At 40.1% G+C, this 14,686-nt stretch overlaps 1 protein-coding gene across 1 annotated transcript in view; it reads right to left on the bottom strand.

Moving 5' to 3' along the window:
• Positions 1 to 14,444, bottom strand: part of Ephrin (ephrin) — a 38,114-nt gene extending 23,670 nt beyond the window's left edge. Inside the window, exon 1 of the mRNA XM_046626268.2 lies at positions 12,797 to 14,444. Coding sequence (XP_046482224.1) covers positions 12,797 to 12,915 — 119 coding nt within the window. The 5' untranslated portion in view covers positions 12,916 to 14,444. The remainder of the gene's footprint in view (positions 1 to 12,796) is intronic.
• Positions 14,445 to 14,686: the final 242 nt, after the last annotated feature.

Genomic DNA, 14,686 nt, shown 5'->3' with positions numbered 1-14,686 from the left:
ACACGGCTTTCATTCGACAATGAATCGGAGAGAATTTGGAGAATCCGTTGTGACGCAGACGGGCAGGCAGGCAGGCAAGCAGGCAGGCAGGCAGACCTGGAGACCCTTCCGATTCCCCTCTTGTGCAAGAAGCCATATATTTTCAGTTTTAGTCCTCGAGAATCGGTGGATGGGATTCCCATCCATTGAATGGTCGGCAGAAAGGGCGGCAGCCTGCCTCCTCCTGGGCCCTCCTCCATCGGAAAGGTGCATCTTTCCATCCTCGGGGACTCGAACCGACGAAACGCCGAACGCTCGCCCTCGCAGGTATAGCGCACCCATAATATACTTACAGAGTGCGGGGACCGACTGCCCAAACGGGCCCCGAGGTAAAACGGATAAGATAGAATGGTGAGTGATTACCTCGCTTTGAGGGTATGGGTTCGCCGTATCGTATTCAGTCCGTTAATAATTACTCTCTCTCCTTCTCGCTTTCCTCTCTTTCCTCTCCTCCATAGGCTTCTTCTCTCTGTCTCGAGTAGCTCGTCGTCTGACCGCGACGGGCGCCGGTCTAAGAGGATATAATACATATACGGCCAGAAATGATTGCGGTCGAAATGTACACACATACGTGCCCAGTGAAAAGAAATTGCCTGCAGATCATTTCATGGAAATGGATATCCCGCAGTGTGTGCCTGTGACCGATATATTATCGAACCGATCGATCGCCCTATTTTTCACCCCGCCATTTGAATAAATATTCGAGGAAATAAAAAATCTTGCGTATATCCTCCTCTTCTAGTCGATGTCTTACTGAAGACTGCAGAGGTTTGTATGTATTATGATCACGCGCATGATATTTTCGCCGATGGAAAAAACTTGTTAATGTAATCGTATAATTAATTCGCTGCGATAAATTCTCACAACAGCAACGCTTATCCTTATATGATGCCGCAGTGGGTATAAGGTGTGTATGTATATACGTGCGGTCGTCGGCCGGCAGCTTTTTACAGCTATAATTGTTGCCTTGAGGGGCTCTCTTTACTCAAGTGATAAAAAAGAGAGAGGATATACGACGTTCGGGTTGTGCGCCGCTTCGGCGATTCACCACAAGAGGGTGAATTCTTGTCGCAAGTAGGTAAGTTAACAGTCCGACAGCTAATTACATAAATCTCAAACAAGTATAAAACCAAATCACCGAAAGGTGTTTATAAGCAACGAAATCTGACCATCGTTCTGAGTACATAATAACCTAATCTGTGCATTGTTTTCAAGGAAATGGCGGATAACCGTTTCGATAACATAACCTTTACACTGTTTTCAAGGAACTGGTGGATAACCGTTCAGATAACATAACCTATGCATTGTTTTCAAGGAAAAAGTTGGATAATCGTTACGATAACATAACCTATACATTGTTTGCAAGGAAATGGCGGAGTAAAACCGGCCATGGCAGAAATTATCCGGACGACTTTGTCGATGGTAAAAAAGTTCGGCGTTACTTCTATTTTCGTGTGTATAATAACAGTGAGCGGTGCGCGTGCAGCTCACGCAACAAATATATAAAGCGTTAAAATGAAGACGGCAGGTGCCGCAGGTGGCCGTAAAACGCAAACCTGGTCACTAGCTGGTGGCGAATGGATAAGGTGGTGAGTAAGAATAAGGCATGCATGCAAGATCATCGTGGGTTGCAGAGCTTCGGAGCTGTGCGAAATGCCTTTGCTACACAGGGTCAGATGCTGAGCTGGTCAGAAGTTATCAGCTTCAGCTTGAAATCTGTGTAATTTGACCGAACAGCCACAGGTAGAACGTATCCCGTTCTTTTGTGCGCAAGCTGCTGCTGCTGCTGCTGCTGCTGCTGCTGCACACGCACACGTCATTGGCGTCTGAATGCATGCGTGGATGTGTATTTTACCAACACGAAGTCCTCCTCTCGCATGTTTGCGGGTGCTTTGAAAGTGCTGAGAAGAATTTAAAATAAGAAAGAGAAGAGAGAACGAAAAAGAAAGAAAGAAGGGTGGAAGAGAGAAAGCAAAAAAACGAACTTAATTCGGGAGGGAAAGATACGCGAACACACAACTGTAAGCGGCCTCCAACTTGTAACATCATGGCATGCGTTGAGAAAAAATTTCATTCGTATAGTTACTAGAAAATTATAATGAGGCTGAAGTTTGTGGCGTTATTGATGTAACGAAACATTGGTGGGGGGTGGGAGGATAACTATAATGCAAGTTTATCGTGATTTCGAAGTAGTAAAGTTTTCAAAATATCTATATATGTTTTATTTCGTTATAATTTAATGCATTTCAGACATTCCTCTAACTGCGAAATAACGATCGTTCCCGAATCGTAAATCGTTAGAATAACGTTACCAATTTCAGCTCCATAAATTATTGTTAAATCGGTATCGTTATAGTTGAAACTACGTTTAAATTATAAGAAAGTCAGGTACAAGCAACTCTTTTTAGTGCGATTGTAAATATGAATACTGTACACTTTGGTTATTGTGCAATATCCAATCTCTTTTTCTAGTTTATTACAGTTTTTCAGTCGAATAAGACCTCAACATCAATTTATTCATGAAACCGGTATCAAATTATCGTAATATTTATTTACTAGAAAATGTAGTACCAGTCATTATATAATCAGAAAGAATGGTAATCCGTAACAGATTTTCTGATTAGAGCTAAAAAAAAATTCGTTTTCATTGAGTACCCAAAATTATATTCTTTCCTCTTTAGCGTCATGGAATATTGAATATTTACATTGAAAAATATTCTTAGGGGCTGAATTTTCTGATTTTATATACCCAGAACAATAAAGATGAGGTTGAAGTTTGAATGAAAAATTACTGCCTTATTGCAGTAATGATATATTTTTACGAAAATTCTATATTCCGCAATTTTACAGGATTGTTAAAATTCATTAAACCTTAAAATAAGAAAATTAACACACGGATTATAATTTGAAAATTAAACTTCTTTAGTTGTTTTCAAGTTGTCAGAAAGCGATTTTTCTATCAACATGGTCCGCTTTAAAGCCAGTAAGGAAACGTTCATAAACCACGTGGCTCTACTTTAAATATGTTTTAACCCTACTACGTCTATGTAGCCTACCATAGCTTTTTCCCTAAACTCACTACCCCCTCCCTCAAAAGGCACGTGGCTTTTGAGTATTATTAAAATTTATTACATTACTAAATATTTTGTACCCTCCTTAAAAGCTTTACACATCTTACTGACATTGTCTTGAACTTTTTGCTTTGAAAACCATTCAGATTAAATTTCGCGATAAGCATGAAATAGCCTATGATATAATGAAATTGTGAATGATATTACACTTCTTGTGTACTTAAATTTAAAACTGAAATTAACTAAAATTGCACGAGTTTCGACAAAATGTACGCACGTTTAAGTCGATACTGCCCATCCACGACGTGTCAGTGCGTGTCAGACAGGAAAACAAGAGACTGCAGCGAACGTCAAGCAGGAGTGGGGGAAGTATCGAGTGCCTAGTTTGATGCTTATGCGTTATTAGTCAATCGGCATCGCAATTTGGCGCGTTATTTGAAATTTCAAATTGAATATGACTAATTATATTGCTATGTTTTCAAGAGCCTTACAGAATATAAAAGCTACGTGCGCTCCTTAGTACCTCCCTCACCCTCACGTAGTACCTAAATAGCTTATTCTCTCCCCCCTCGACCCTTCTAAATGAGCCACGTGGTTTATGAACGTTTCCTAACTACAACTTCATCACATGACATTACGATCTAATTTTTCGAAACAAATTTTTATGCATTATTTTTTCACGACGCAGTGTGCAAATTGTGTACACCTAAATCTTTGAGTATAAAAACTCAGTGTCCTCGTCTTCCAGAGTGATGGAATATTTGAAAAATTTGTCCCGGCATGCAGGATCAGATCAAGCAGATGTCTAGAGTATTGAACAAGGCCGTTATCTCATACAGTCAGGATTCCTTGATGATATTTTAATCTTTCTTTTTTTCATGACGGTGGGGTATACCTTTGTCAAGTTTGTAAAAATTTGGAAAACATTCGTCGAAAAGGTAACCGCGCAGGTAAAAATCGGCGCGATCAGTGTCGTGGTGAATTCCGATCCGACATCAGGGTCTGACTGTCCCTGTTTCAGGATTCTCTGGCAGATACGCTGTGTTATGTGTATACCTACAGCTATGTCGGGAACCGCGGAATTGCTTCGATGCGGTTAGCTAAAACTTTTCCGTGAGAATTGAACAAAGCTAAAACGAAACGAAACAAAACTAAAATAAACGATAAAGAAATAAGGGGGGAAATATAGCTGAATAAAATAGCTGCAGTTTGTTGAGAAAACGATCCTTTGCCAGATTCTATGAAGCTATTTTCGTTACACATAAAACACGCGTCTGTATAATACGTATAAAGTTTCTGAAAATTATTTTCCTCTCCAAACACGCTACAGAACGTAAATTATACATATATTGTTAAAATTAAAACCACGTCGCATAAAAATGAATCAACGAACACCACGGTCCGTTAATTAGATTAATAAAAGTGCGGTAAGAGGATCGAGAAATGGAAAAAAAGCTTTATTCCGCTAATTAATTAACTCCTTCGCATAATAAACCGTTATACATATTTTATTATATAACTCGGATATTATTTTCGTCGTGAATAATTATCCCTAAATCATGAGGCATAATGGCACGAAATTATGGGTCAACTGTGCCTACGAATTTCACTCGGAATTTCATTAACTTTTTATCAACTCGCATTAGAACGCCAGACTGAAGTTTAAGAATCTGTGTTTAAAAAACAGGAACAATGTTGAAATTATGCAGACAAAGAAACGGTTTCGTAAATATTTGGATACGGTTTCTTTCTCATTTTCGAGTAAATCTGGCAAGGCCAAGTAAATGGAGGTGATTGTTCAGTTCAGAGCAGCATTATTTGCCGTAACGAATGAATTTATCGGTACATGTAACGATACAGTTCAAATTTACGTCAAGGTGAATTGATGGCTATCCAAATTTCGTTGTGATTTTCATTTATTAAAATTATTATTCTCACCTACTGGCATTTTTTTTATTTTTTTTTACTTTTCATCACGAAACACTGCGGATCCTTCTACAAGCATTCTGTTATTATTATTATAACTACACGTTTCCAGACATGAAGTAAAAAACTTTTGACTGATATTAATCTTCTGAAATATATACAGCAGGTTGGAAATTACACAAAAACGTGTGATATTCGTGTACAAAATGCGAATGTTTAAGCTTTCGCTTATTATACCTGCACATCTACAAGCACTAAGAATTTTTCGCCTAAAAGATCAAAGCTTGAAGAATGACAAAAATTCGGCGAGGCACTCGTCCCTCTCCAGCTATTTTAAACTAAAAGGAAAACGACTACAAGAGAAAACATAGAAAGAGAGAAGAATGGGAGAAAAAAATATATCGCACAGTCTCGTCGCGCTTCGCACAGTGCAAAGTGTTTGAAGTGTTGAAAAAAATGACAGAATAATACGTGCTAAACTGAATCTTTAGATTGCTTCGTATTCTTGCTGTAAATTATCTGTGTTATACTCCAATTATTGCCAAACAGAAATTACACCTGTTAAAGTTTTTAGTTTGCAATAAGAATCCTATAAACTAGTATAATCTCCAAACAATATGATCGACACTTTACAACCATCTTTTGAAGTAAAATTTCAAAACACGAGGTTAAAGTTAGTAACGCTGTCGTAGAGATGCATGTTTAGGAAAATATCGTTACTTCGTACCTTTATGACTGTCTGAAATTTACTAAATCATAATCAAACAACACATACTTATGTATATTTTGAGAAGCTAAATCCTTAAAAGTCATTCTACAATCGTACAGTAATGATTTTCTCACCTGACGTTACGTTAAGTTAACTTTTATGAGTATGAAGTTAGTAACGTTACTGTAACGATACTTCGCATCTTCAGCAGGCGTGTCAAAGTTTTAGTAAACCAGTATAAACAAAATATACAAGCAATTTGAAACTCCAACTCCTTGAAAATACATTTTAAAAATTGCCCAATACTGATGATTGTTTACTCTGTGGTTTCGTTACGTTAACGTTACCAACTTCAGCCTGATTAACTTTACTAGCTTCATCCTCGTAGTAAAACGCCCCATTCGTCCATACCTTACACCATGAAAATGTGGAAAAAAGTAAAAATAAGGTGGAGGAAACTGGCTTTTGTCTTTTGCCGAACAGGGTTTGTCCGTCAGTGGGTTTTGCCCGTCGGTTCGCATCGTGACCGAAGTCGTCTGGAAGAGGGTAGGAGGCAGTGGTTCCTTTGGGGGTTGCCCTTGGATATCTGACAGGAAACAGCTGCCAGGTTTTCGTTAATATTTGGCCGTCTCATATTCAAGTTGGCTTGACCGCCTGTCCACTCTCCGTTCCTTTTCATCCCGTTTCATTCCGTTCCGGCATCTCAGAGTATTTTCCTCCGTTTTCCAACCCACCGTCTGGCGGCTTTTCCTTCTCGTCTCATTTCACCCTCCGTATCTGATACTCATTGTAGACGCTCTCGTCACCTGCACGTTTCTTTCTTTTTTTCTCCTCCACTCAGGACCCTTGATGCAATTCTTGCGCATTTCTTATATTGTAGAGTATACTGAAGTCTTTTACCAACCGTAAAAGGAACGTCGAGCGGTGACATCGATAGGTGTGAACGTTGCCGCAGATGTGTTACATACATGTTATGGTTCTACATCGAGTTTTGAAAGGCTCGTTATGCGCAAGGGTCGAGATAACTATCAATTCTCAGGGTATAAACCGTGCTGGTGTTACTGATCCAGCATGGTGGTAAGTGATAATGCGACGTTTGTTTGGTCTGTTATTATAGAAACGCACCCTTATGGTAATACAGATATTATAGTATATTCTTTATTTTTATATACAGTTGAAACGTTTTTTGGATTTGAGGAAGAAGAAGGTGACTCGACATTTTTACGAAGAGACTAAAACTCAGGATTGCACTGGCATTGGTTATCATAGTCTGTGTGAAAGTGCATGGAAACCGGGTTATTCGTCCCTTCAACGAATCTATCGAACATTCAGGAGAAAATCATAATAATCAAGTAAATAAATAGGCCTGTATATATTATATAAAGTCCAAACCGCAGCATACAAGTTGCACAGTCGTATATAACCGAGGGTAAAAAAGTATGAAACTCAATTTGTGTTCCATTTATTGCATATCTCGCCGCAAGACGCGTCCCGCCTCTTCTATATACTCACATATAAATAAACAATTGAAGAAAGGTATAAATAAATATATGTACACGGCAGAGAAACAGAGGCTGCGGATGTTTCAGTGACGGTTATGCATCACAGCTGCTGCAGTGCTGCATTTGTGCAGTCGGGCACACCTACGTGTCTATCTCTATATACATATAGGTATACCTGTGCCTACCTTATGCCTTATTGTAGACACACCCGCAGTACGTGTTAGAAAAAGTTGCCGGAGCGTTTTACGCGATAGAGACTCGCCGGCCGTGAGATTATTCAAGCCAATAAGAAGCAAAAAGGATCATAGACGGAAAGAAAAAAAAAAAAAAACGATGTGACAATATGTGCACATTTATTGCATATTGGCTGTAGTATTTCGTAGTAAAATTTGCTGACTTCATGAGGAACGTGAGATTCGTCATCCGTACAGATTAGTTCTTATGAAATTAGCGTGGTGTTTTTTGTGCAACTTACCGTTCAACGTCAGCAGATAAATAAGCAAATGTATGTTTCGAGCGTGGAGCAATGCGGGATGTATAATTTCGGCTGTCTGTTTGTTGGCATTGGGTGAAAAATTTGACAAGGGGTTAAAATTCGGAATTTGGAAAGTTTCAAAAGCGCTTAATGTCGATTTTTCTGCAGCGAAACTTGAAATAAAGAAATCAAACTATGACGAAACATCAAAGTTTCGAATGGTCCGGCATCCAACATTCAAAGTTCGGAAAAGGGCGTAACTCCGACGAGTCAAAGTTTCGAAAGTGCTAAATGAGAAAATTAAAACATTTGGAACATCAAAATTCCGAATGAGCGAAAATTTTCAGCTCCGTGAATATTCTGGCTTGGTGAAATTTTACCAGTTTGATCTATCTTTGTTTCAAATTTTCAATATTCTTACATTCGGAATCCTTGTCATTCTGATTTTCGGTTTTTTTGATTTTTTACACCCACTCGTTGAGTAAACTACGCTGTGTGAGTATATTTTAATTTTCGGAATTTTAGTCTAGCGAAACTTTACTTTTTGGAACTGTCCTCTATCGGACCTTTACTTTTCAGAACTTTGCTATTGTAACTTGAATTTTCGGAACTTTGAGCCACTGGCTTTCCGAGCGTTCGAAACTTTGTTGTTCCGGAAAAGTTAGATTTTTTGTCTATTCGTATATGTCCGCTTATAACTCCGGAACTATTGAACCGATTTTGATAATTTTTTTTTCTATGGATAGTTACAACGTCTGGTCAGGTTTTAGACTAGGTACATATTTCGTTACAGTAAGATCAATAGTTTTGGCAATGTAACAATATTTCCAAGTCAAGATGGAAGGGGATCGCACACTTGTGCGAACGCTGACCAAACTCTTACAAATATCGGCAAATTATCTCCAAAAGTTTTCCATATTTCGAATAGCTCAGCAAAAAGACCGGAAGAGCATACGGTTATGTGTCTAATAGTTTTTCCACAAGAAGCATTCGAAAATATTCACGGGCGGAGCCGTAACGGGTTGCTGGTAAGGTATGAGCGAAGAGAAGACGAAGAAGAAGAAGAAGAAGAAGAAGAAGAGAGTGAGTCCTGAGGTGAGGTAGCCTAGTAGCGGAGATAATATGCTGAAGGAGGAGGAGTTGGTGAAGTAGAAATGAATGAATGAATTTATCGCTGCAGAGAGGAGAACGGTGCCGCATGCTCAGGATGAACCGGGACAGAGACATTCGATGTGCTGATCGTTATTATATCCAACTCTAACGATGATATGCGTACTCGGCAAATTACACGTGCTCGCTGCCGCCGGAGTCACACACGTACCGAGTTACGCCGGATTTCTAAGTACCCAGTGCAACCGACATATAATACGTAATTGCCTCATGGTTTTTAGCACATGTAAATCGGCATGTATATGAGTGTAAAATAACGAGCGTGATTAATCGTTAATTCTAATCACTGGCGCGGGGACTAGTTGACCCCAGAAACGACTTTGACGAACAATTTTAAAGTCAGCGTGCTTGAATCAGGGTTGTTTGTGCAAGTAAAATGAAGAATGATTGAAAAAACGTCGGAGTCTCAGAGACCCCATTTATGTATTGCGTATTGTTTTACATTTTTTGCATTAACCATTTGTCCCACATCCTCCATAGTTTTTTACTAAAACTAAGATCGGAGTCTATTTTTGAATTGTTAAATTTTTTCTCAGAATTTTGTTCAAGTCGTAATTGTGCATAACGTGATGTTGCGTCATAACGATCATAACGATTTGTAGAATTTCTAGCATCAATAGATTCCTTTGTTTCGATTTTTGCGAAATCATTTAGTGTAAAATTGAAAACTGGGAATATATTTTTTCTTCGTTGGTATTTCGATATGTCCCTGACCAATTGTTATACCTGTACAAATAAGTATCATTTGATAAAATAAACATTTTGTAATTCTGTTAAAGATTTTCGTACTTTGTAACCCTAACCCGTTTTTTCCTGCGGTCTCCAGACAGATCACGCGAATGAAATATCTGATCCTTTATTCGACTATTCAAGCATCGCCGAAGTGTTTGTATAGGTACCAGAAGAAGGTGGTCTGAGATACGGGAGGCTTTGTTACATGGAATTGCAAGAACGACGGAGAAAATGGTTTTATCCACGTCCTCCGTGAGCTGGTCTTGCGGGAAAACGTAATATTACAGGACACGCATGTGGGTACGACATAAATAAAAAAAAATTAGATTAAATAAAAAAATAAATAGAAAAATAGAAAAATTTACACCAGAGGTTGTAATCCGTGTGGATCATGGGTGATGTGTGTGTGTGTGTGTGTGTGCGTAAACTATGATAGCTGTATAATTGTATACCTACCCTGAAATACATAAGATAACTTCGCGTCGGCTGCAACCAAGCGATATTATACACTTGTTCATTAACGAGCTAATTCATTGATGCGGGCCGCCCGCGCCGCGCGGCGTCCAGCCCATAAAATCTAGGAATGAATTATAAACGCGGGTATAGCTAATCACAATCAGTAGTCGCTGCCACATATTATCTCCGGAAACGTGTACCGCGGTCTGAAGGCTGGCTCTTCATGCCCGAGTTTATTTCTATTTTATGCCTACTTTTTTACGAATTCGAGTTATACGAGTGCGGTTGCTTCAGGGATAATCAGAATCGACCCGTTCGCTTTTATATTGTTTATAATCGTGATAAAGTAGCTGTGTTCTCGTTCAGAGATGATCGGATCTCCTTAAAAAACTTTTTAGAACTTGAAAGTTGAACCTTGTGACGCTAGACTTTGAAGATTTTTATAAACGTTTTTTCTTTCACGTGTGAGAAATATCGTTTTCTTTCCTGTTGCACGGCATTTCTCATGTAATATTATTATAGCGAGGATGCGATATCATCTCTTATACGTGAACCAGTCGACAGAAAATTATGAAATCGACATCGATGGGTGCATAATTAACAACCGCGCAAGCAAGCATGCAGGCATCAAACTTCCAGCATGCTTTTAATTCGTGTTCTCAACGCCGCAGCTGCACATATATAAAGATTTTTCTTCTATTTTCGAGCCAGGAAATCCGAGTTATGCCCTATGCATATATCCCGAAGCGGAGATATCCTACAGTGGGCTGGCTCTTCAGAATTCTTACCGTCATCGTCATTATACAGATAGTAATCAACCGTGGTATTATGGTACCTCAATTTCTACGCTTCAAAAATTACGGCTACGAAATAAATATAAATAATATAATTCTGCGATACCCGAATAGGTGTGGTACAAAAAGAAAAGTTGTTCGGATTCGGAGAAAAAAATTCATAGACCGTGATTCATTGATGATTTTATGCCGGATAATGTCATTTTATTTGATTTGAAAAAAAAACTTTATCTGACTTGAACAGGCTGTCTAGTGGCAATGATATATCAATTCCCTGACATTTCCCGGTTTTTTCAGACGTGTGTAAATTCCCTGATAATTCCCGGTTTTCTAGACTTCTCTGACAGCTAAACATCCTGTTCAAGAAATTACTCGTTACGTCTGAATCCAGCAGCAAATAATTTCGTCATATGTTGAAAAGGGTTTTACTGGTTTTATGAAATCATTCTATACGATGGTGTATCAGGAAATTTCATAATAGGTATCAGTAAAACTCCCTGGAATTCGATAAACTTCAACAATTGCTTTGTATAAAAACAAAAAAAAAAAAAATTCAATTACTTCATATTGTAACAAAGAATCGAATGTGTTGAAGTCATTAATATTATTATTGTTATGCATAAAAAAATCTCCCTTTTGTAACTTTACAATGGCTGAAAAAGTTCAGTTCGCAAAATATGATCTAATTTAGAATGTAACAATTTCTCGGAAGATGTATCGTTACATTAACGTTGTGAAAATGACGTCGTGAAAATTTTTGCACGACAATTTCGCGAGTCTTGAGCGTAGGTTTAATCTGGCCTAAGACGACGTTCCACATTCCAGGGTCGACTATATTCACGTTTGGACGTAATGCTTGGTGAATTACACAGACACACAATAAACAAAATAGAAGTGTCTCGTCCGGCCGACTAGACCACCATACCTATACATTTTTGGACATGTCGGATACAAATCCAGCGTCAGAATTGCTCCGTCACCTTGAGAGTTTGAGTTAGATATGCGGTCTTCCACTCTAACTTGCAAAAATCTTGCAACGTTCGACGTCTATGATCGAATGCTTCAGGCAGGAGTATTCAAAATGGATGGAACAATTCTGACAACGGATTCGGACTCAGCACAACCAAGACATGTAGGTATGGTGGTCTAGCCCACCGCCCAAGTGTTTGTTATAGTGATGTACAACTCCTGCATATAATTCAAAATCAGGAGGTGATGGAGCAATTTTGACATCACGTTCGGATTCAGCATGTCCAGAAACATGCAGGTATGGTGGTCTAGTCCGCCGGTCTTGAAACTTTTTTCGTTTCTTGTGTCGCTGTGTTACGTATACCGGGTTAATCCAGCAGCGCATGAGGTTAATTGCGTTGAAGTAAGGAGCGCACCGCTGTTCTCGTGTACTTATGTACCTACATAAGGTAGGAAGGTGCAGGTACGAAGCCTCCGTAAGCGTCGAAACCGGAATCTAGACAAAAACTATGGGCTTTAGCCTGGGTATTCCGGGAAGCGAGTACCTACGCCGTGAAGGCAGCCAGTGCAGTTGGTACCCCGGACTGTCTACCTGAACACAGCAATCCGAGGACCGACACGCCTGGCGTTAAAGTCTCCGGATTCGGTCTGCCCGCGCCATAAACCAGCCAGCCGTTCTTCTCTGCCCGTCGGCACACATTGAAGCCCTGATCAGCGCTCTCGAACCGTCACGACTCGATCGGCCAAATTTACTCCCCTGCGCACATCGGACATGTTTTCCAAATACCTGCAGACTCTTTCTCATTGTCAGAGATGAAATCACGCCGCCTTCGATTATTCTTCGCTCTCTCGCAGTTCGCTCCGAAACATTTCGTGATCGCGATCTTGCATCGCGCGCTGGGCGTCTTTTGTTTTTAAACATTAAGGATAGAGGAAGTGTGATAGCGACTTACATAGAGTTCGTCGTGTTCCAATACATGCTGATGGTTTTCGCACAATTGCTGACCGTCGACAACAGGACTGTTTGAAAACAGACTAGAAAAACTAGGGTCACAAATGACGTAGAAACCATCGTAACAAACACCACTTATCACAGTATTGAATCATATATACGCGGTTTTTAAATGCGCACGGTTAGCGGTGAATGATATTTATTCTGATAGATTTTTCTCCTTATCCCGCGTTAGTCATACCATTACACTTCGGCTATTATTATCACTATCCACTGTCTTCTTCGCACACGCTGTAATGCAGGGGACTACTATACATATAGATATGATAGTAATTCCCACAATATGATTAAGCACGATTTTTATTCAAACCACACTTTTTTCACAACGCAATTTTCCATCGAGATCTGTATCGTAATATCGAACATACATCTTTGTTACTTTTTATTGCGTCGAAGGCTGCACACTACTGAATGATGCAATATCCGACTTCGATTAGATTCCAATTTGTTTCCCCGATCTTACTCTGTCTCCTCTTTCTGGTTTCCTTAAGCGGAAGTGGTAACTCGGAGTAGTTCTTCCGGCTCCTTATTCCGCTGCAGTAGCTAGATCGTCAGCTTCGACTACCTGACTCGCGATTTGAAATACATTAAGGATCGGTGTGGCGAAGCCGGACAAGATTGTTTGCTTTGCGAGTATTTTTTCTCTCCTCCTTATTTCCCGAGGTGTTATTCCTCTTTCTTGGAGCAGAGCTCGTTTGACGAACTACCAGGCATGAACGCGTCCTGCAATTCCTGCTGCACATTGGGACCGTAGTTGTACAGGATATCGCTAAGATGTCGGTAGATTTGGGAGGTTCCTCCAAACGGGAGATTTTCAGCTACTACTGATACACTACACTAATAATCCCGCCACTTCCGTTTCTCATTTGACTATGATATTCCGCAAATGAGATGATTCACCGGAACTAAAGCTTCATTGCCTTCTTTCACTGTACTCTGTTTTCATTTTCAATATCTTTCATGCATCTGAACTTCGACACACACTGTAATTGTTCCACGCATAGAAGAGATTCGTCGCGTTTTAAAACAATTAACGGTAACACGATACAGCTCGCCTCCACTTCATCACCCCTTCGAGTCCTCCTTGTTCTTCTTCATGATCGATCGAACGCTTGAAAAACCTGCGTCACTTATATTTTTCTCCTCTGTATTTTATACCAGGTATGTATGCACGTGATTATAATCCGTGCGGAGTTAAATTCCAGAACTGAATTTATAACATCGGTAGACACCTTCGATAAACTGAGCCACGTAATTTAGTCACACTCTCAGCGCGATAAAAACTTGCACATTGAGTTTACAGAGAGAAAGAGTAATCCAAAGAAGCAAACGAAGCCGAACAATCAAAACTTGCGAAAAAAAAAAAGAACAACGATATCCTTTTATCGGGACCGCACAACGACGTCGTTGAAAATCCTCGGTGAAGATTTGGAAATATCCTTGCTTCCTGTTCCAATATAAAAAATAAAAAACAAAAAATAAAAACGGCGAAAGTCCTTGCCGCCTTTAAACACTCCGAAGTTAGCTTCCTCGGCACGCTTTCGTTGTACGACGACACAACGCGCGGGTACGACTAAAAACTGCACTACCACCAGAGCCGGGGCCGCGGACGCGTCTGCTAAGGGCCGCGAGGCAGCGGCGGTAGTTCGCTTCGTTTCGGAGTTCAAGCCTCCGAGCAGTGCCGACGCTCACCGAGCGGCTCCGGAGGCGCGCGAACTCTTCCGAAGAAGCCCGAACTTCCCCTTCCGTGGCCTGACGCCGCGCTTTGCGGTATGCATCCCGCGTCTCCGCGCGGAGCGAGGAGTGAGTGAGTCGCCGAGTCTATGCTGGA

This window comes from Neodiprion pinetum, chromosome 5 (assembly GCF_021155775.2).
Source record: "Neodiprion pinetum isolate iyNeoPine1 chromosome 5, iyNeoPine1.2, whole genome shotgun sequence".
Taxonomy (NCBI): domain Eukaryota; kingdom Metazoa; phylum Arthropoda; class Insecta; order Hymenoptera; family Diprionidae; genus Neodiprion; species Neodiprion pinetum.
Note: the sequence above shows the minus strand (reverse complement) of the source record. Positions and strands in the feature narration are given on the sequence as shown.